General features: G+C 38.5%; 2 protein-coding genes across 2 annotated transcripts in view; one reads left to right on the forward strand and one right to left on the reverse strand.

The window, feature by feature from the left end:
* Positions 1-879: 879 nt before the first annotated feature.
* The window catches only part of LOC118023350 (protein FAM240B-like), an 84,826-nt gene continuing 61,664 nt past the window's right edge, over positions 880-24,041 (reverse strand). The window contains exons 2-3 of the mRNA XM_035024480.1: positions 12,489-12,634; positions 880-1,044 (exon numbers count right to left, since the gene is read on the reverse strand). Of these exons, the coding sequence (XP_034880371.1) occupies positions 951-1,044; positions 12,489-12,631 (237 nt within the window). The 5' untranslated portion in view covers positions 12,632-12,634 and the 3' untranslated portion in view covers positions 880-950. The remainder of the gene's footprint in view (positions 1,045-12,488; positions 12,635-24,041) is intronic.
* Positions 14,457-14,759, forward strand: LOC118023364 (ATP synthase subunit f, mitochondrial-like). The gene has a single exon (XM_035024488.1). It carries the CDS (start codon positions 14,457-14,459, stop codon positions 14,757-14,759), a length of 303 nt encoding a protein of 100 aa, XP_034880379.1.

A 24,041-nucleotide genomic window follows, 5' to 3' on the forward strand; every position in this document is an offset into this window, starting at 1 on the left:
TAGTGAGGGACAGAAGCCTTCCCAGCACTGTCTCAAGTTATCTTCCCTGGGTCCCTCTGGCCATCTGCATTCCTTGATGCTCAGGGCTCCCCTCTCTGTTCCTGTCCCCCCAGAGAGGATTCTGTGGACTGAAGAACCCTAGTTATTGTGACTGATAGAACCTGCCCAGCCCTGCAGTCATGCTCTGGAACTGAGAAGAGACTACAGTGAGGGTGATGTAAATTCCAGAATGTGTCTGGGGGCAGCTGGAGCTGACACTTGCACTAGCACCAGAGAGCTAACCAAGACAGGCGTGAAGGAGTTAACACAGGGCACACTCCAGTGAGGGCACAACAACCAAATTTATTAAGCATTATCTTGTTTTATGTTTCTAATTAAAGATGCTTATGAGAAAAAAAAATTCATGTGAAGAGAAGAGAAAGATACTTAGTTCAGTTCATTTTCAAACTGTATTGTTAATAAATTATTCTTTTTATAATAATAGCCTTATTTTTAAAAGTAGTTGCATTTCTGTATTCACAAAAAGCAGGACAGGAAGAAAAGATTGACTGTTTTTCCAGAAGATCCAGGGAAGTCAAATTCCCATCCAGGTCATTGCCTTTGGTAAGCTTAGATAAAACATTCAGATTTGAAAATGAAAAGAAAATGTGGAAATAAATTACACTAGGTGGATCTTTGAAACCTGGGGAGTGTTAATTCTAAGAGCTTTTTATATTAAATAACCGGAGCTTCCCTGTCACCTTGGCAGTCACTCTGTCCTGTGCAGAGAGGATTGAGTTGGATAATAACTCCCATTAGCACGGGGGGAGGTTTGACATGTAAATCCCTTACAAATAGGAAATCGAATAGTGTCCTGCTTAGTAAATCAACATAGCTTGGTGTTAGATATTTCTCCTAGAAGAGTGCCCTTGGTGGCTTGTTATCTTTGAAGTGGATGAAGCAGGCAGCTCTCAGCCCACTGTGCTTGCCTGCTTTTTCTTCTCATCAGGATTGTCCAGCATCTGCAGCCTTTTCTCCAGTCTCTGTTTCCATTCTTCTCTGAGCCTGAGGAGAGAAAAATGCAAATGGTTAGTGCTTTTGTTTCCATATCTGTTGGTCCAATTGAGGTTTGTTTTTTTTTTTTCCTTCTAACAAATATTTTTAAGAGAAACAAATGGCTTTTACAAATTAGTGAAGAAAAAAAATCAATAGATAAATGAGCAAAGTCTATGAATATATAGTTTTATAAATTTGTTCCTTCCTAAACTGATGTGTGGATTCAATATAACATCAAACAAAATCCCAGCAAGACCTTTTGGTAGATACCGACAAGCTGACTCTAAATTTTATATGGCAAGGCAGACGAACTAGATTAGGAACAATTTTGAAGAAGAAAGTTGGAAGACTCACATTATTTGATTCTGTGACTTAATATAAAGCTGTCATAATCAAGACAGCATGGCACTGGTGAAGGAACTGACAAATAGGTCAATGGAACAGAACAGAGTCCAGAGGGGTGCCTGGGTGGCTCAGTCGTTAAGCGTCTGCCTTCAGCTCAGGTCATGATCTCAGGATCCTGGGATCGAGCCCCACATCGGGCTCCCTGCTCCACCGGAAGCCTGCTTCTCCTTCACCCACTCCCCCTGCTTATGTTCCCTCTCTCGCTGTGTCTCTCTCTGTCAAATAAATAAATAAAATCTTTAAAAATAATAATAATAAAAGAACAGAGTCTAGAAATAAATATACCCAAATACAGCTAATTGATTGTTGACAGAGACAAAGGCAACTCAATGGAGGAAAGATTTTTTTTTTTAAACAAATGGTGCTGGAGCATCATACACTTGTATTTAAAAAAATGGACTTTAGGGGCTCCTGGGTGGCTCAGTCGATTACGTGTCTGCCTTCAACTTGGGTCATAATCTCGGGTTCCTGGGATCGAACCCCACATGGGGCTCTCTGCTCAGTGTGGAGTCTGCTTCTCCCTCTCCCTCTGCCCCTCTCCTCACCTCTCCCCACTTGTGCTCTCTGCTCTCTCTCTCAAATAAATGGATGAAGTCTTTAAAAAGAAATGGACTTCAATCCATACTCCACATCTTACATAAAATTAACTCAAAATGGATCATAGATCTAAATATAAAATGTAAGACTAAGACTTCTGGAAAAAAAAAAAAAACCACAAAATAATATCTTCATTATTTCCCTTGGGTTAAGGAAAAAAATTCTTAGATTCAACACAAAAAGCATGATTCATAGAAAAAAAATTTCGGTCTTTATCAAAATTAAAAATTTGTTCTGTGAGACACTGTAGAAGAGAATAAAAATCAAGCCATAAATGGAGCACATATTTGCAAATCACTTACCTGTTAAGGGACTTGTTTCTAAAATATATAAAGTTCAAACTAAATGTTAAGAAAATAAACAATGTAATGGGCAAAAAATTTGAACATTTTACCAAGGAAGTTGTATGGATGGCAAATAAACACATAAAAGTAATGCTTAACATAACTAGGAAAATGAAAATTAAAACTACAATGAGGTAACACTAACCTCAAAGAATGACCAAAAGAAAAAAGAAAAACAAGAAAAAAAGTCCCCTCTTAATCCCCTCTTCCCAAAAAAAAACCCAACAAAATTTAAAAAACACTTATAACAAAAGTCAAATCAAGTGTTGGTCAGGATTCTGAGTAACTGGAACTCTTTTACATTGTGGTGGAAATGCAAAATGGTATAGTCATTTGGGAAAATAGTTTGGCATTTACCATATGACCCAGCAATCTTAATCGTGAATATTGACTCAAGAGAAATGGAGACTTATGTTCCACAGAAATCTGCATGCAAATGTTTACAGCAGTTTTATTCATAATCATCAAAAACTAGAAATGATCTAAATGTCCTTCAAGTGGGGAGTGGATCACCAAACTATGATACGTCCACACAACAGAGTAATACTCAGCAAGTATAAGGAATAGACAACTGATATACACAACAATAATTAACCCCAAATACATTTTGCTGAGTGAAAAAAGCTAGACTCAAAAGACTACATACTATATACTTCATTTATGGAATTCTGGAAAAAGCAAAAGTATAGGGATAAAGAACAGATCAGTGGTTGCCAGGGATTGGAAATTGGTGGAGGAATTGACCACAAAGGAGCAGCATAAGGGGATTTTTCAGAGTGATGGAACTTACTATATCTTGATTGTGGTAATTACATGACTCTAAGCATCTGTCAAAATTCATAGAACTGTGTATACACATGAAAAGAAATGCATGGTGCTTATAAATCAATTGAGAAAAAGAAAATGTATAGTAAAATGGGCAGAGGATATAAAATGGCTGTACCAGAAGAAAAAATCCAGCTGTTTCCTATGCATATAAAAAGGTCTCAACCAAACTTATAATTAATTAAATTCAGTTTAAAACAGTGAGATGCCATTTTTCACCTGTCAGATTAACAATGGTTAAGAGTTGAACAACACACAGTGTGAGCAACTATGGAGATAGTCACTCAGGGTGGGAGTTTAAATTAATACAATATCTTTGCAAGACAAGAAGTCAAGAAGTCAAAATTAAACAACAACAACAGGGAACTCATGTTTTGACTTAAGATTTTCATTTTTATGAACTTATTCCATAATTCTTATCCATGTATGCAAAAATGTATGTGTAAGTATTCTTATTACAACATTGTTTGTGAAGCCAGAAAATAAAAACAACCTAAAGTGTTCTTTGATGTGATTGGTTAAACCAATTGTTAACATCATCATAATGGAAAACATTAAAGAAAAACTGAATGTGCTTACATAGAAAAACTTCTAGGTAAGTTAAAAAAACAAGGTGCAGTTTAGTGAAGATAGTATAGTCTCATTTTGCATAAAAATATAGTTCACATATTTATTTGCTTATTCAAATTGAAGCTTTGGAGAAAGATATACAAGAAGCTTGATATCAGCTTTTCCTCAAGAGCCTAAGTAAGAAGGGTACTCACTACTAATTATATGTCCTTTTGTGATACTTGAATTAAAAAAAAAAAATATATATATATATGCACTTGTGTTCATTTCATAAATATAAAAATAACCAAAATGGAAAGATTGGGTAAATGTTATTAGTTCGCTAAAACTGCCATAAGAAAATACCAGAGACTGGGGGTCTTAAACAACAGAAACTTATTTTCTCATAGCTCTGGAGGCTGGAAGTCCTAGATCAAGGTATCAGTAGATTTGGTTTCTCCCAATGTCTCTCTCATTTGCTTGCAGATGGCCTTCTTGCTTCATTCTCATGTGGCCTTTCCTCTGGGTGTGTGTGCATTCCTGGTGTCCCTTTGTGCATCCTAATCTCCTCTTCTTATAAGAACATCAATCAAATTGGATTATGCCCACACTAAAGGTCTCATTTTAACCAAGTCACCTCTTTTAAAGGCCCTATAACCAAATATAGTCACACTCTGAGGTACTGGAGGTTAGGACTTTAACATGAATTTGAGGGGATACAATTCAGTTTATAACACTGTTAAGCAAAGTAATGCATGCTTACAGCAGGAAAATCAGAATATACGAAGAAGGATTTTAAAAAAGTTGGCTTCAACCTTAATTTTTCACTCTTATAAATAACCCTAAAATGAGTATAATAATACTTAATACTCTTTTCATATACCCATCTATTTTCCTTGGAGAGATTCCTAGAGGCAAGTAAGTTAGAGGGTATAAATATTTTGAAGGCTTTAGGCGCCTATTACTATTCCGCTCCTGGCAGCTTCTCACTTAAAACTCTGCTCAATTACAGGCCCAGGAAAGAATGTAAAGAATCTGGAGCGTCGGCCTGTTGTTAGGTATAGTTGTTGCTTAGGCACATTAGCAACCAAGGATTGAAAGTTGAAGTATTGAGAGAAGAATTAGGGATATGGGGAATAATGTTAAAACATTGGTTATATCCTCATTCTACCTCAAATTAAATTAAAGTGATGGACATAAAAATAACAGTTTGCTTGTTTGAAAGGTAAGGTAAAACATGGGATGGCTGCTCTCTCATAAGCAGGTAACTGTCTCATAGCTCTTTGCACACTTTACTTAGGAAGTGATGATTTATTGAGCTTATATGGCCTGTTGATATCCACCTATTAGTAATTTTCATAAATTGTATTTCTTCATTATGCTTATAAAGAATGCATCTTGTATTTTAACTTGTAACCAACCTCCAGGCTCACAGGTTCCCCTCATTAAGGATCTCTGAAAGGTTCTTTAACTAAGTCTGCCTCCAAATGCACATGACGTTTGTCACTGAGATCTTTTAAAGTTCACTAATGGCTATTTTTAAATAAATTGCTATCTGTGTATTTCATGGAACTTGATGAACTTCTTTTTTAAAAAATTTTATTATGCTATGTTAATCACCATACATTACATCATTAGTTTTAATGTAGTGTTCCATGATTGTTTTCGTCTAACATCCAGTGCTCCATTCAGTATGTGCCCTCTTTAATACCCATCACCAGGCTAACCCATCCCCCCACCCCCCTCCCCTCTAGAACCCTCAGTTTGTTTCTTAGAGTCCATAGTCTCTCATGGTTCATCTCCCCCTCTGATTTCCCCCCCTTCATTTTTCCCTTCCTACTATCTTCTCTTTTTTTAACATATAATGTATTATTTGTTTCAGAGGTACAGGTCTGTGCTATGGTGAATGCTGTGAATTGTGTAAGACTGTTGAATCACAGACCTGAACTTCTTAATATAATGTGAACTCATTCACTACTTAAAGGGGCTTTAGCTTTTCCTGGATATAGTGGGCATGAAAAAGCGCCACTCAGAGATGCTGCTGTGGGGAGCATAGCTGACTTCCCATCTGCAACTACTTCCCACCTACATCTGCCCCAAGCGTTTGCACCAAGGCCAAACTTTTCTTGGGCTCCTCTCAGCTGGTGACTGAGCACAGGAAAGGTACTAAAGCAGGCCTCTCTCTGCAAGATGCAGAGCTTCTTTGAACAGTTGCCTTTGGCTCAAGGACGTCCCATTAGTCTGGCCAAAACTTTATGAGGCTTGCCCTGCTGCCTAACCCAGTTCCACATTCTTCCCTTCCTCTTTCATGGAGGTCAGACCTGTATCACAATTTGATGACTCTCCTTAGCTTCTCTGGCTCTTCCTAGTGGTGTGCTATTAGTTTGTGAGGACAATTATTAATTTTTTAGGGATTTTTTAAAGCTAGTTATTAAACATAAACATTATTAAGAGTAAATTATAAAATTACAATTAAATTAATTTTAATCTATTAAATTTATTAAGATTATTAATTTAATGTTACATTAATTATATTAATTTTTAATTATATTAAAAACAGTCATAACTATGTGAAATTCATCACTTTCTAGTTATTTTACTGCATTTTACAATAATCTATGCTCTTTAAGGTTATTTAGGCCTATTAAATTTATATGGTGAAATTACTATGTGATGGGGAGCCGCTGCCTTCTCAACTCACCTTCACTGATGTCACATCAGTAGCTTGAAATAAACCATTTACAACATGGATGTTGGCAAACACTATAAATCTGGCCAGCTGCCTGTGTTTGTAAATAAATAAAGTTTCATTGAAATACAGTCCTGACCCTTTGTTTACATATTGTCCATGGCTGCTTTCACACAACGACAGAGTTGAGTAGTTGCAACAAAGACTACATGCCCCCTCATCTAGACTTTTAAAGTGATGGAGACAAAATTTTTAATAACGCAGATTAAATTTAGAAGTGTACTGTGTCTATAGCTATTACATTGCAAATATCAAACAAATAAATAAATACGTACATATAAATTGTGTAAATATTCTTTCAGTACTAGAAAACCATCCTTGATCCGACTTATTTGTTAAATTAATAGTAATTAAGTATTTGTTGTCCAATTTTGTCAAATCATGGCTGAATTGCAACTATAGATTGGCTGTAGATGAAAGAGGTTGGCTTAAACCAATAAAAGCATACTATGAAAATCAGTTAGCTATATGGAATTTATAATAAAGATCATTGTATATTTTCTTAATATTTGTAAATTGTGTGCTACACATCCTTTATACCTGTGAAATTTATGATAAACTTACATATGTATACACACATGTACATTTTTATTTCCACAGAGAGCCAGTTTTTAAACATTTATTAGCACATCACAACTTCCTCCCCATTTCTCTCTCACAGGTTTTCCCCCAATAAATCTCATACCCATCAAATCTTGCCCTCTGCTTCTCACCAAATTAATGCATTTGGAATGATGAATTTATTCTAGGAACAGAGCTTAGGAATCTGGAGTTCATGACACATTTATCCACTTTTTATAACAGCTATAACAGTATTTATTGCCAGATGGTAAAGGATTTAGGACTCTATCTACCTAAGTTCTCTTTAAATCTTGTTTTCTGAATATTTAGACTGCTTGCTGCCCCTTTTTGATCGACATTATTTATCACTGTGTTGCTTCCATTTATCTTGGGTTCTCGGTAAACTGGTGAATATAAGTGCATATACAGACTTTTTATTTTGTAGTAAGGAAGGTCAATATGAGAAAGGTAATGCTTAAACATTGGTGTACAGACTGAGATACAGTGGAGGAGCAATACAACTGGTGTTTAAGCTTGAAGATAATATTTTCCCTTAAGCCTACAAATACTGACCTCACTTTTCTTTTTTTTTTTTTTTTAAATTTTATTTATTTATTTCAGACAGAGAGAATGAGAGACAGAGAGAGCACATGAGAGGGGGGAGGGCCAGAGGGAGAAGCAGGCTCCCCGCCGAGCAGGGAGCCCAATGCGGGACTCGATCCAGGAACTCCAGAATCACGACCTGAGCCGAAGGCAGTCGCTTAACCAACTGAGCCACCCAGGTGCCCCTGACCTCACTTTTCTAATGGAGACCAAACAATATTTACTATTTATTATTCTAGACTCATCTGATTTGTGGAGGAGTTGTAGTTAATATATAGGAACACAGATTCTCCCTGATAAGTATGGGGTTTGACTAGAAAGCATGATTTTTTTTTCTGAGATTCTTAAACTAGAATTGTGATGTCCTTACTGGGAACCAATGAAGAGCAATTGGGCACAAAATTAGATTTTTTCTATCATGTGCGAGGCACTAAATTTATGTGTCAATTTGGATCCTCCAAGAAGCAGACTCGGAGGAATCACCCATGAAAAATAAAGGTGGAGAGTGAACTGAAGCGGTCAGGACAGCCTTCAGACTTCCATGCTGGCCTGATCCCTGTGGAAGGTGAGGGAGGGGAAAAAACGTGGGTAGGAAGAGCTCCACCCCACAGCACAGTACTAAAAAAGCTTGGGCTGGGTTGATGGGGAGGCCCTGGACAAGTTGCCCAGCAGAGGAGCCCTATCATGCAGGAACTCCCCAGAACTAGTTTCCTCTGCCATGCTCAGTCATGGCTAGGAGCAGTCAGGGTTAAGTTCGGCCTCAGCTCAAGCTCAGTGATGGATCCAGAAGGTGGCAGCTGGAGTTCTCAGTCAGCTATGTGCCCCATTGCAAGCTATCTTGAAGGAGCTCTGAATAGAACACTTCTGTGGTTACTACCATATGTAAAGAAGAGTAGTAAAATAATCCCTGTCATCAAAGAGTTTATAGTTTATTGAGTTCTTGATCTCCCATTTCAGATCCGATTACAATCTCTGTACTTTTGTTTGAATATGAAAGGTCAGACAGTGATTTTGCCACTTCTCTTCCAGTAGGATAACAGACAAGCCTTTATAGTAGTTTTTCCTAATTAAGGAGAAATGGGCCTGATCCTGGTTTCTTTGTGACCTGCAACTCACTGGCCTGATTGTGGGACAGAGCTGCAACAACCAACACAGGCTGACAACCTTGGCATAATGATCAGACCAAGTCAGCTTGCCAATCTCATTGCCCACCCTCAGTTTGAATGAAAAATCTAAATTTTTTCTCACTGGTGTTCTTTTTAGACTAAATCTTATTTTATAACAAGTTTGAAATAGTGATTTCATCTGGCTAGGAGATTATGAGCTGGATATTTTGTTACCTGCAGCTGAAAGCATCCTGACTGACATAACTGATAAGCAGGAATCAGGCAGAGGGAGGTGAGTGGTCTTGAAGTGAGGTTTGATAAACCCCTTTCCCCACTCAAGTCCACCAGATTTTATGTCTACCTGATGCTGTGAATTCTGTTTAATTCTGAAGAGGTATTTTGAAGACCATACTTCTTATACTAAGCCACGATTTTTTTAAATATATAAACACTGCACAGTTTCTCAGTTATAGTTACAGGCTGATCATTTAGACTTACATGTCCATATAATTTATCATCTAAACTGAAATACTTTTAAAGTAAAAGGGAAAATTATAATCTGTAATTGTAACAAAATGATAGGTGTATACCTGGGCTGTCCGCAAAACCAGGAGGTTGGTCGTCATACCTACAATGCATTTGATTATTCTCAAATGGTCTCCATCAGTTATTTGCAAACAGTTTTCAACTTCTTTATGGACCAATCCTATTCCTGTTGTGTTGCTTCTTTCTGGCTCAGAGAAAATAAGGGGTTTCTAGTTCTGGGGTCACTCACCTTCCTTCATGATCTCACCTCCAAGGCCTCTGCCAGGTACCTCAGTTACCAGGGTAAATAGATGCTCTGCAGCTCGGGCTGAATTCCTCTGTCAGTGAATCTGCAGGAGTGTGCTAACAAGCATGTCCTTGGCAAAGCACCTGTTTCCACTCTACCCAGCTTTGGCACAAGTCTTGCTGGTCAGACCAGCAGAGAAGAACATAAAGCAATATTGATTTTGTTCTATCAGCAAAGGGGTTGGTGGAAAAATTTAGGGTTTTTGTCTTCTAGTTCACTTAGAACATTTCTGTATTGCACGGTGGCTTGAATTTGCCTTTTATAAGTGGAGAGCAGAATAGAAAAGAGTGTGAGTATTATGTATGTATGTTGGGAGTGTGTACTTATGCATAGTGGAGTATGGGGAGGTATAGGCCACTGGTCTGCAAGTGTATGTTGGAAGGTACACTATTATTCTGTTTCAAACTGTTTGCTCAGATCAGCAGGATTTAAACAAATATTCCAACATTCTGGTTTTGGTGCGAAAATAAATCTAGGATGTCTAGCAAAAACAATGACAAAACCACTAGGTTTTCATTCACTGTTTACCAAAATAAGAAAGCTTTTGGTTTTTTTATTCATAGTTGCTAAGGGAAATAGTTCTGGCAAGTGAGACTCCAGAACAGAGTGGGGAACCACAGGAAGCTGCCTCTACTCCCCTGCTCCTTAAGATTTTCAATGCAGAGGCTCTGGTCACATCTTTAAACATTTATTTGTGGGACACAATGATGAAATATTTCATGATGAGCACATTTTGAAGATTTACTATCTTGGTTACAGAAGGGAGAGAAAATTGCCCCAACTTGGAAGGGGTTATTTCTGGGGCCCATGGGAATCTGGAGAATTATTTGGTTAATCTATTTTAAAATTTAAAAAAGTGTTCAATTATTTGTAAATGCATTTGTTCTATGGACCATTTGCAATTGGTTGTTTTTTTAATACCTTTATTTTGCCTAATTACAAAATGGCAGAGCATTCTTGTAGAAACTTTGGAAAAACTAGGAGGGCTTATACACATAAAATCTGCCATTCCACCAGTCAAAAATAATTGCTCTTAGTATCTTAGCGCATTTTATTTTAACCTTTTTCTTGTATATACAGATAGGCTGTGTATATATTTTGATAAAAATAGAATGCTGTTACAAGTTATGCTTTTAATTCCCTATCTTGAGAGTTCAGGGAAGGGAAGATGTACAGAGTTCATGCTGGGATTTGGCTCTCAGTGGGTTTGTGGGCCAAGGCTTGGAGGGCGGAAGAAGGCAGGAACCACACAACTGACTTTCCTCACTCCCCTGGAATCACCAGGACTGGATGCCCTAATATGTGACTCTCCTGCATGTCGAAATGCCTGATTTTGCTCACTGGATAAACAGGAATGTAGCTGGAATGGTGGCAGAGCTCTTCTTTGGCTATGGAGAGAAGCTATTTCCCCTCCAGAGCTAATAAAGGTTTTTAGAAGTTAATGTTGGTTCAACACATGTGAGTTACACATGTTTTCAGCTCAGCATGATCAGACACATGGAGGCATGGTGCCTTGTGACTAGCAGAATACTCAACTGCCACTCCACTGTAAGTAGGCACCTTAGCAAAACAGATAGCCTAGCTGGGCTGTTCCCATTTTAGGGAGAGAGAACCCAGGTAGCTTCTGAAAAGGTGAGTTGATCTGTCTGTTCCAAAGCTCTGCACATGTGAGGGCAGGTGCTGACTCTTTTATTCAGAGTGATGTTGACACATGTGACCTCACATAAGTATATGCTCCCCTTCAGCAGATTCCTTCTGCAAGAGTATCATGTTTACTTGCCAAAGAGAGGAAGACCACATTTTCCTTCTTCCAAGAATATTAATATATATCATCCCAGATGTGAGATCTTTTATACTTACATATATCTTTTGACCTAACCTTGGAGTTTAGTGTACCTCATATGCTGGGGATTGCAACAGAGGAGAGGTGAGGAAAAAATTTTTTCAGTTTATCAAGATATAAATAATAGAACCTCATTTTTATTTATATATAAAAAGGCTCATCCTTATCTATAAGTCACTGGTTCTCAATAAGGGGTGACTTTGCCCTCTAGGGGATATTTGGTAATGTCAGCAGATATTTTTGTTGTCATAATGGGTAGGGGAGTCCTACCTGGACTGCAACATTTTGAGGGATGCTGCTAAACATCTTACAAAGCACAGGACAGCCCCCTCCCCCTAAAGAATTATCTGGCCCTAAATATCAATAGTGTTAGGTTGAAAACCCCTGGTATAAGTGGTGGTAAGACTGAATGAGTAGATGAATTAATTATGTATTGAATTTGCTATACTTTATGATGTTTTGACATCTTAAGAAGCTTGCTGGTCATGGAAAGGACTAGCCTTTTCTTAGAGATATTAAAAGGCTTGCTGTGAGCATGTCAACCAATCCTGAGTCTGGGACCCCAAACACCTCTAACTCTCACACATGAAGCCATATTTCCCCTTCCCTAGATCATCCCAGGGCCAGGTACCAGACAACTAGGAACAACATCTATAGCCCAAAGCCCTCTGGGATTATTCAAATTATCGAATACTAAACTGTTTACTCTGCCTTGCCTTTTGTTCAGAAGCTCCAATAAAAGTTCTGGCTTAGATGTTCACTATGTTTCTGTCTTTTGACACCTGGGCAAGACCTGGTGCTTCCTCTGTGGCCCTGCATGGTATGTGGTGACCCTTCCTCTAAGACCTGTGAATGTAATAAACTTCTTCCAGGTCTTGTTTTCCTTTCTTCTCATGGCGTCATTGACGTTACCATACCATATTGAATATTTGTATTCTTAGAACAGTGATAATGACAGTAATTCGGTCTCTCATCTTCACATCTGGTATATTTCTACAGAAATCTAACTTAAAAAGTAGTAGAGAAATAATCCATATACTTTCTCAGGGCGCTCTTTCCCTGACGATCTTCCTCCAGTTCCCTGTAACAAGTCTGTTTGCTAATTTCATTTTCCCAGAAGCTTTTGAGCTCATGACAAGTTTCACAGCAGAAGACTTCCTGACGGATATATTGATTGTTCATCCCCTGAAAGACAAAAGAAAAAAAAAATCCCAGTTCTTCAAATAAAGCCACTCTGATTTTGGAGTGATGAAAGATGAGTTAGAATCCAGCCCCTGCCATTTACACCTTTGGTGACTGTAGAGAAATTGCACAGTCACCATGATTTTGTTTCCTCAATTGCAAATGGGAATAATAATGGTTCTGTCAGAAAATATAGTAAAAAAATGGAAATGAACAAAAATAAAAAGGATGTCTAATAACCCTTACAGATTATCTGATTCTACAGGGGGCCTGCCCCTTTTATTATATTTGAGCTACTTTACAACTCTGAAATTATGGAAAAAAATATAGTAATGCAAATGATTCTTGAACATAGAGATTCAAATAAATTTTGTCTAGGGGAATGCAACTGATAGCCGTGTGGATACCAAGCAATCTTAATCTACTTCTAAATTCACTTCAGTATTCGTGATAGCCTACATATGTTTTTTTTATTCTTTTTGAATTAATTGTAATATCTTACTAGTTTTCTCATTAATAAATTAAATAAAATATTTGACTCATGTTCATTTTATATTTGTATGATAGTTAAGATTTTAACTTAAAGAAATGATCCTTAACAGTTACTTCACTGTTGTTTGTGTATGTATACAAAATGAAATGTATGTGCAGAAGCTCTAAACACAATATATGGCAAATAGGTAATCAACAGATGTTATGCTCTTTCCATCTTTCTTCACAGAAGAACAATAACCTTTACCATTTATTGAACACGTAATATGTGATAGGCCTTGTATACACACTTGCATTTGATCCTTCCTACAACTCTGGGAGCTGGGTGATTCTACATTCATTGTTCAGATGAGGAAACTGAGAAATAGAATTTGCCTATATCCTTATAACTGAACATGGAATGGTGGGAATTTGAACCTATGTCTGTCCATTTTCAAAGTGGATACTCTTGGCTCTGAGATTCTCATCACAAGAAATGATCACCATATCTGGAAATGGCCACGTCCAGAGCAAGCTTGTGTGGCATCTGTGTGTGTCCCATGAAAGTGCACGTTTAATACTCAAAAATGTTCACTTCTTATGTGAACATTGCCCATTTTCTAGATCCTAGTGGCTGTGGCAGGCAGTGGATGCAAAGGACAGCAGAAAAAATCTTTCTCTGACTGCTGGTGAGCACCTGCTCAGAGAAGAGCTTTGGCCCTGACTGGAGATTAGAAAGGACCTGGACCTTACTGTTTTGCTATTGTTTTGATATCTTGAAACATATAATAGGTTCTTAGTTATTCTTCATTAAATTAAATTAAATGACGCCTGTCAAGTTAATTTTTTTTCTAAAAAGAGCTGGCCTGGAATTGCCAATAGCCTGTCTGAAATATCCCAGATGCTGAGGGAAGGTCTGGAGGGTGACTTTTGCACTTTCTGAGTTGGGGACGTGCTCCAGCTTTTTGGCCTTCTGCAGTCTCAGGAGGCTGGTGTTGTGCCCTAGAGAGCCTCTCCAGGTTTTCTCTAAGCCCTACTTGAGTTCTGAAGCTCCAACCCGGAGATAGCACATGCTCCATCTTTAAGAGCATATTTCCCACTTATTTTATTCCTCAGGCTAATGGATTCAGTGCACAGAATTCTAATAAATTCTCAGTCACTCAATAGTAAAAGAGTGGTTAAAAATATATACCAGCATTCATAGAACTAGAGTGTAGGAGTGTGTTCCTCTATAGCAATTAGGTTTCTTATGGATTCAGTTCAAGCTGCAGAGGTGTCTTAAGTTTTCTCATTTTCCTCATGTGACTCTACCTGTATAAATGTTAGATAAGAAAATAGTGCTTGTGACTCCAGGATGGCGTCAGTCGTACCAGTGAAGGAGAAGAAGCTCATGGGTGTGAAACTAGGAGAGCTGCCCAGCTGGATAGTGATTAGGGATTTCACCCCTAAGGGCATTGCTGGAGCATTTCCAAGAGGTTACTACCGGTATTATAACAAGTATGTCAGTGTGAAGAAAGGGGGCGTTGCTGGGATTTCTATGGTGCTGGCAGCTTATGCACTTTTCAACTACTATCGATGTTACAAGGAACTCAAACGGGAGTGGCTACACAAGTACCACCGACAAGGGCCAGTGTGGAGGCACATTCGGCATTCCTGACCATGACCTTTGCCTGGCACCCTTGAATCCTTTCACATTCTAATTCAGAATTAACATCCAATAAAAAATGACTGGTAAAAAAAAGAAAATAGTGCTTGCTTAGAACAGGAAAACTTGTAAACTTGAAACTTAAGTAGACCAAAAGTAATGCATGACTTATTCACACATTCCTTTATTACAAAATGCTCCTAAACATTTTAAGTTCATATTAGATATTCAGTATTCAGAGAAAGGACAGTTTGGCTACACAGGTACTCACTGGAATTTTTTTTCTTGAAATTTAGAATTAACATTTTTTTATAAATAATTTTTTATTAAAAAAAAAAAAGAAGCCTATGCAGACACAAAGATTACTCACATCATTGTGTCATTTCACATTCACCTCATTTGGGGTGAAGATATGGAAGGAAGATTTATTCTAGCGGACACTATGTTGCATAATTATGAGCTAGGTTAAGAGAAACAGATGAAAGCAGTGTGGTGTCCATACACTAAAGGAATAAATTAAATCAGGGTGAGCTCAAAGGAAATCAGGCAGCAGGCCCTGAAGAATCTGATATATGCTGGTTCTTCTTCCTGTTCCCTTTGGGTTAGGAAGCACTTTTGGGGCTGTGACCTTTGGAAGGACTTCAGGAAGAGTCATGAATTTAGATACTCTCAGTGAGCAGGCAGGCGTCATGCAGGAGTGAAGCTACGGGACTGGAGTGATAGAGTGTGGTGGGCACTGGGGTTATCTGTAGAGACACCTCATTCAAGAAGGAGTCAAAAACTGTGCTGGCCAAAGGAAGGATGACTTTTGGATGGATGAAGTCTGAGGGCTCCCTCGTTGCCCTTCTTAAGGGATGCATTCTCTATCTGCAGCTTTGGCCCTATGTTGTTGTTTTTTTTCTTCTTTAGCTTTTCTCAAAACCTCTTCATTGTGCTCTCCCTGCAGGGCATCTTGAACTATTTCACTTTCTCTCTGTCTGCTTCCTTCTAATGAGTTTCTTTGTGTAGCCCCTTCCCTGCCTCTGTACCTGAGCATGGGATACCACCCTTGTTGGTTAGTCTCTCTGTTGCTATTATCTCTGAAGCAACTATATTGGAACTCTTCACCAAGTCTCACCTCACCCACCAGGGGATGTGTGGAGACAGTTGTCCCACCCCTGCCAAACACAACTGCAGCCCCACCTCACTCACCAGGCCTGTAGGCTATGCCCTGACAGACAGGATGTCCAGGGAACTAAGAATGAGGACAGAGGACTGTTGTCACTATTGTGACTTTGGGCAATAAGCCCTTTATGTGTTCTGACCCCCACTTTTATTATCCATGAAGTGGAGATGAAATGTGGTAATATAGACGAAAGTTCCAAATACACTGCCATTCATTCCCTAAATGTTCATCTACCAACCCAGTACATGCTTGCCCTTGGGGAACTCACAATCTCTTGTCCCGTCCCTGGTGAGAGATCAGAATGTTAACTGAATTTGAACCACCACCCAAATAAGTTCTTGTCTTTAGTTTATGCATGATATGAAATACTTTGGTCCTTATTGACTCAGCATGTATTTAAGGTTTATTTATTTCTGTTGCTAGGCTGTCAGAATTAGACAGCCTTAGATCTTAGGGATAAGATGCTTCCCTTCCTGTCCAAGGTCCAGTGTTGGATTGCATACAAAGAAGCCTTTAGCAAAAGCTCTCAGTGATGACTTTCACTCTTACATTATTTAGGATGTTATATTTGGGGATCTTTGTGGTCAGATCCTATAGTAACATTCACTGAGTGATGCACAACATGTTTAAGAATATCAAAATAAGGCAGGGAACAAAAAATAAAAAGAGTCCAGTTTTCCCTGGGGGTACTGATGGGAAACCTAAGCACTGACAGTTACTCTCTCTGCACCTGCAGCTGGCTAGGCAGAGAAAACCACCAACTATATGCTCTATGGATATGGTGTTGCCCCAATAGATGCTCCAATGAGAGTGAAAAGGCATTACTTTCCCAAGTTGTTCTGAGTGGGATCAGGAAGAAGGGAAAGCTGCTGTGATCTCCTGTGGGACAGATCAGTGGCGCTTTATAGTCACAAAATAGAAATACTAAGGAATTTGCAGACACATAAACCCATCAGGTACCTGAAATCTCCTGAGTCACATTTAAAGATTTTGAGATTAAGTTCCTATTTTTTACTGAGGAACTTTTCAAACTCAAGTGTCTTCATTCTGTTCTTATGCAAGTGAATTTTTTATAAACCCAAGTTTAGATCTTTACATTCATCCTTTCAACATTTCAGTTTGCTGCTTTCATCTCATGGTATATGCGGATTGGAGAGGAATAGACTTCTTAAGTGAGTGAGTGTGCTTCTGATTATTTTTGGTTCCCTCTAATCCCTTAGATTCTCTAAGAATATAGGATTAATTTATTTTTCTTGATATCCAGATAGCTGTGTTGTCCTTCACCCCCAATGGCTCAAAATAACTCTATGGCCAGAAGTTTACATAAATGAATTATCTTGGTTATTTTCATAATCAACACTTAGGAATAGTATCTGTTTCCCCTCCTTTAAAAATATATATCAGAATCACTGGTCTTATCTTTTTTGTATCCCTAATTTTGATGAAAAAAACATGAGTACAGATAATTCTTTCTCTTCTTTAAGATAGACAATAGGGTATTGGTAATGGATACTCAGCCCTGGTAGGACAACAAAGAGTAGAAGTGAGTTCAGGATGGAGCAGTCCTCCCCCCACCAACGGGCCAGTAAACTTGCTGCCACACATTCACCTACTGGCTGGTGGGCTGCTACTCTATGATCTGTGGCTTAGTTTTATGCCCTTTATTGAGTACTTACTGAATACCCTTCATTCTTCAAAGTGCTTTACATCTTGCATTTAATTCTTACAAACTTATTGTTTAAAAAAAAGATTTTATTTATTTATTTGACAGAGAGAGACACAGTGAGAGAGGGAACACAAGTAGGGGGAGTGGGAGAGGGAGAAGCAGGCTTCCCAAGGAGCAGGGAACCCAATGCAGGGCTCGATCCCATGGGACCATGACCTGAGCTGAAGGCAGATGCTTAACGACTGAGCCACTCAGGTGCCCCTTTAAAACCTTATTCTTATCCACATTTGACAGAGGAGGTGCAAAGAGGCAAACCATTGCCCAAAGTCATTGATGCCCATCAATGGTGATGGAACTGGGATTGAAAGCTTGCCTAAAATCAAAGCCTGTGCTTGTCAGTGACCCTTCTCCTTTCCAATCCCTTTGTCAGAGGTGCCCACTATTATCAGTTTTATTGTGTGGCATGATAAGGACTAAAACAAACACACACATGGTACACTGATCCCTCCAGCACTTAGTAAACTATAATCTTCTCACCGTTCTGCCAAATGCTGATTCTATCACCTGGAGATTCTGCCTCTACAGCTGCTGGGGGACACGGACATCACCCCATTTCCTTTCAGGTGGTCTTTTTCACCTTTAGTGAAAATATATTTAGGAATGATGTTTCTAAGTCCAGTTGCTAAGATGACAGCAACTGATTATGGGCCTGAGATTTTTTGATGGGTTTCTCCTTCCATCCCACCTTCAGGCCTCACTGGACAAAGAGTAGAGTGAGTTTTTTCTCCTCTCCTCCTTCACAGATGGAATTTGGAGCATTATGTGACAGTGGTTCTCCTCAGTGTAGCACCTTTTCAGAAAAAACACTTTATTTTTAACCTGCTTTCCAAAATCCAGTTGGGTTATTTGAATTTAAGTCTTGAGTCTCTCTCTACAGTTTTCCCTCCAATTAATATCCTTCAGGGCTACCTCAGATTTTGCCTACAATGTGATATTTGGGTCTTAAGAAAAGGCGCAGGTGAGGGGCGCGTGGGTGGCTCAGCCGGTTAAGCGGCTGCCTTCGGCTCAGGTCATGATCCTAGGGTCCTGCATCGAGTCCCACATCGGGCTTCCTGATCAGCGGGGAGCCTACTTCTCCCTCTCCCTCTGCCTACCTCTCTGCCTACTTGTTCTCTCTCTCTCTATGTCAAATAAATAAGTAAAATCTTTAAAAAAAGAAAAAGAAAAGGCGCAGGTGAAATAAAAGCCCACCTGGGATGGTATGAGTGTGTTCTTGAGTAGCTGGAAATTCTAACTAAAAGAAGATGTATACGGAAAATAAATGTTTGCATTGAATGTGTCTGTAATAACCCAGCCCTGTTATTTTCTGTGGGGTTTATCTGAATTAATTGGGATGATACTAAGTCAACATAGAGGGACACCAACAATTATTATGCAAGTAACTAATAATTATATGAGTAAAGAAGGGACTTTGAATCCATGTGACCTTGGGAAACATAACCTTCCTAAAACTTAAGTTTCTCATATAAAAAATAGGCTGTTCTAAGAATTAAGTGAGATTACCATCCAAGACACTTAACATAATAGCTGGTCCAAGGAAAAATGCTCATCATGATCACCATCATTTATAATCATATTAGCAACCTGCACTGAGTACAGTACCAAATATTATCTCATTTAATTCTCAACATACTGTGGTAGTTTTTATTATCCCCTTATTTGAGGATGAGGAAGTGAATCTGAGAGTTTAAATGACTTTCCCCCAGTCCCAGAGCTAACAAGAGGGAGAGCCAGGAATCTAGCCCAGACCTGCTGATTTCACAGTCCCTCAGATGTTTGCTCATTGGGTGCTGACATCATGCATTAGTAACAATGAGCAATGAATCATGCTTTGCAGTTGCTAATGAGATCTTGAAAATTATCTCATTTAATGTTACCAATAGCTCTGGGAAGTAGGTGTTACTTCCCCCAGATAACAGACAAGAAGCCAGGCTTAGAAGGTTTAAGTTCTTGTCAAAATCTCAAAATCAGTAAATGCTAGAGCTGAGCTCTAAACCTATGCTGTCTGATTCCAAAGGTCCTATCATTACCTCCCACAGTTTGAACCACTTTTTCCACTCATTTAGGGGAAAGTTTATCTTCTCTAAAAAAAATAAGGACTAATTAGTGTCTATCACCAGAGAATATAATTACCCCAAGTTGCTCTGCAAGAGCATTTCTTGGACCTACCCAGGTCCAACCTGCACTCTCAATCCTGAGAGTCCCTGTGGGCTTGGTTGGGAGCCTTGGTAACTAGATCAGACAGCAGCTTGTAGAGGAGAGGAGGTCTAGGCACCCAGCCGGGAATGAGGACCAGTAAGATCAGGAACATCAATCTAGTTAGTTAATCTGTTCAAAAATCAAATTTCAAAATGTTATAAAGGTCATACTGAATCCTGACAATAACAGGATCATATCAGTGTTAAATTTCTTGAAGTTGACACCTGTGCTATGATCATGGAAGAGAATAACCTGTTCTTAGGAAGTACACACTGAATTAGCTAGAGGTGAAGGCTCATGATAAGTCAACTAATTCTCAAATGGTTCAGAAAAAATATGTAGATAGATAAAGCAAATTGTAGAGCAAACAGGATGGTTATAGGTGTAACTGAGTTAATGGTATATGGAAATTCTGTGTACTGTTCTTGTAATGTTTTATAACCTTGAAATTCCTTCCAAAGAAATAGTTTAAAAAATAATAAATTTTCGGGGCACCTGGGTGGCTCAGTCGTTAAGCGCCTGCCTTCGGCTCAGGTCATGATCCCAGGGGCCTGGGATCGAGCCCCGCATCGGGCTCCCTGCTCCTCGGGAAGCCTGCTTCTCCCTCTCCCACTCCCCCTGCTTGTGTTCCCTCTCTCGCTGTGTCTCTCTCTGTCAAATAAATAAAATCTTTAAAATAATAATAATAATAATAAATTTTCTCTTTTCAAGAGAAAAATTGCTATTTACCTTGCTTCCCTCACATTTACCCCCAACCTCTTATTCACATCACCAACTTGGAGAATAATCCTTAGACACACTTTACATTTTAAGGTTTTTTGTACTGAGCATTTTGTAATGCCAAAAAGTAAGAAAGTAAAAAATAGATGGGGGTCATTGCAAAAAGACAGAGGAGCCAACTTGAAAGAGCTCCCAATCACAAAACAACAAAATACATAACCTGATTATTAGTTACAACCCAAAGAATGAATCTAAACTGATATAAATTATTGAAAAAAATAAATGAGGGAGAAGAGACAACTATTCCTTTCAGAAGAATTCTGACAAATAAATGTAGAAGGATAGAGGGGAATAGAAAATCACCATGAAACAACACAGCTATAATTGCAATAGGCAGGATCCATTGATGAATAATAAAATTAGTGGATGAAACTTTAAGGACAAACAGGATATTTGCATAGCTTCAAAAATATCCCTCCCCAACTTTACTAACTATTGTGGTTTTAACATATGATCACAGGTAGAGCTGAATCCTCTCCCTTTGCATCTGGGATGACTTGGTGACTGAGGTGAAAATAATAACTTTACAGGGGAGAAAAAAGCACCACTCTACCCATGTGATGATGAAGGTTCATATCACTGTTAATGAACAATGTTGATATTATATGCTCCCCATATAGTTTGACAGAGGGGCACATCGCCTCTGTAGTATACCTCCCCTGACACCAGAAAATTGTCTATTTATGAGAAAACTGTAGCTAAATTCAAATTTGAGAACATTTTACAAAATATTCATTAAAAGTGTCAAGGTCACAAAAGACAAAGAAACACTGAAAAATTATCACATACTGGAGACAAAGGAGGCATGATATATATATATATATATATATACACTACATAAATGTAATGTAGTATCTTGGATTGGATCCTGGAACAGAAAAAAAAGATGTTAGTGGAAAAACTGGATCCAAATAAAATCTGCAGTTAATTCTATTATATGAATGTTAATTTCAGAGTTTTGTTAAGTGTATCTGTCTAAATCCAAAATGACTTCAAAATAAAAAGTTAGAAAATAATCTTTATACAAAAGCATACATCTGACACTATGGACAGTTATGAATTATGGGCTGTTCTCTTACTGAGGAATGTTTTCGATGCACACAAAGATATCCTGCCCTGGAGCCAAGAGTGTCATGGAGCAGACCCTTGCCTATATCAAGGAAAGAGCCCTGGACTAGGAGTTAGGAGACCTCTACATCCCATATGGGCAAGTTACTTGCCCAACAACAGAACTAAGTCTCTGTTTTCCTGAGTATAAAATGAAATTATATGTAATTTCACAAGGTTAAAGAGTTTTCAACTGAAAAAGCTACTGTGTTGAATATTTAGCACCTGACACAATAAATGCTTAACAAATCCTGGGTTGTCTACTTTATATACATAATGTTGATTAAGGCCACAGATTCAGAAGCCTGTGTGGTCTAGGTGTGTTTGTTTTATTATTATTATTAATTATTGGTCTGGCTGTGTTTAGAAGGCTCTGTGGCAAATTTTAGAACATATGGTCCATTTGAAGGAGACACAGCCAGTCAGCTCCAACTGACTGTTGCCAGTGGAGCACTGTTCCAGTGTTACTAGATATTCGTTTTCCAAGAGAAGCTGGAAATCCTGATTTTTAAAAACATGTATAATCTCCTTATTTTAAAATGTTAATAATTAATTTAAGATGTTTTAAAGTATTGTATGAAACGTCAGAAGATGTTTGTTGGTGGATTTGGTCTTTTGGTCACCAGTCTTTGAACCCTATAGGTACTAGTGGGGAAAACCTGAGTTCTTCATGAGCCATGTAGCTATGCCTTAGATTCCAGGACAAACATACACTGGGCACATGCAGAGTTAAAATAAAACATTGCAAAGCAAAAGCAAACAGAATTTAGCCTCCTCTACTTCCCAGGTCCCTGCTAACCACTACAGGTTTATGTTGGTCACCTCCTGGTGGTTCCATTTGATCTCCACCTAACTGGGGCTAGGAGGGAACTGAGAGGCCATTAAGACCATCCTGCCATGCACAGAGAAGCACCCAGATCTGCATCTTCCCAACCCCTTTGAAGCATGAAGAGCTTCCACACCTGGCTGAGATAGGAGTAGGAGTCAGGTCTCCATATTCTTGTCCCATTAACTGGACTCTACTTTGGAGCAAGGACGCTGCTTGATTTGGTGCCCTTCACACAGTGCATTTTGGACTTGCTTGTCCAATAGACAAAACACTTATGATTCTCTTGTGCTGACCCCACTCCTCTGGTCAATTAAAAATCTCCAAAGAGGGACACTTGGGTGACTCAGTCAGTTAAGTGTCCTTTGGCTCAGGTCCTGATCCCCAGGTCCTGGGATTGAGCCCCCTGTCAGGCTCCTCACTGAGCGGGGAGTCTGCTTCTCCCTCTGCCCCTTCCCCTCCTTGTGCACGCACTCATGCGTGTGTGCTCTCTGTCTCCCTCTCTCTCATAAATAAATAAATAAATAAATAAATAAATAAATAAATAAATAAATTTATTTGAAAAAATCTCCAAAGAATTTTGAACTAAAAATGGTAACTTCTTTAGCAAATTTTATATTCCATTCCTATTAAAAACTTTGAAAGTAAGTTGGCTAAAATATAAAATTTTACTAAAATATTGTTTCTCTCCTCCCCACTTTTACCAAAATCCCAGCCCAGTGCCTGATTGTCATTACTAATCACTGTTATGTTTTTTCTGAACAGAAAATAGGCTGTGTATCTTTTTAAAAGAGTAGGCTTTAACCAGATTCCAACTTCCCCAAATCATTGTTTCCAGAAACGTTTTTTTTTCCTTTTAGCAAATGGGATATCTGGAACAAATCCTCTTTTATCATCTCTATTGCCCTGTTGAGTGAGAATAAAGTCATGATGGTGTTCTTCCTAATTTCTGTCTCACACAATGTGCTTTCTAAATAAGCTGGATCACTGTGATCAAGAAAGCATAATTCCTTAGAAACTCAAGAGTTGTGAGAGGCAGCTGTGTTGAAATGCACAAATTCAGCAGGAAGGTTGGACTGGGAGGAAGGAACAGTGAGTGGGGCTGACAAGGACAGCAAACAACAGGCACACTTGGTGGTGGTACTGAAGAAAATAAGACCCTTGAGAGGAGAAATATGGAGACTTAGAGGAGCATTCACTTTCCTTTTTCTCCCTGAATACTAAGGACAGTGTTTTTCCTTTGTTTCCTTTTTGTTGTGATGGTCCATATATTTGGATAATTATTCATGTCATAATTTATTCAATCTTTCTCAACAGAAAATCCCCCAAATAATTTGGCCAATGGGTTACAAAGTTTTACATTATTAGCAAAGATGGCCTTTTAAAACTGCATTTAAAAAATGTAAATATAGTATGTACACAGCAGAACACTTTAAAAAGTGCTGAAGGATACAAAAAAAAAAAAAAGTACGGAAGGATACAAAACCACAA

This window comes from Mirounga leonina, unplaced genomic scaffold (genome assembly GCF_011800145.1).
Source record: "Mirounga leonina isolate KUSES-001 unplaced genomic scaffold, KU_Mleo_1.0 Mir_179, whole genome shotgun sequence".
Classification (NCBI taxonomy): domain Eukaryota; kingdom Metazoa; phylum Chordata; class Mammalia; order Carnivora; family Phocidae; genus Mirounga; species Mirounga leonina.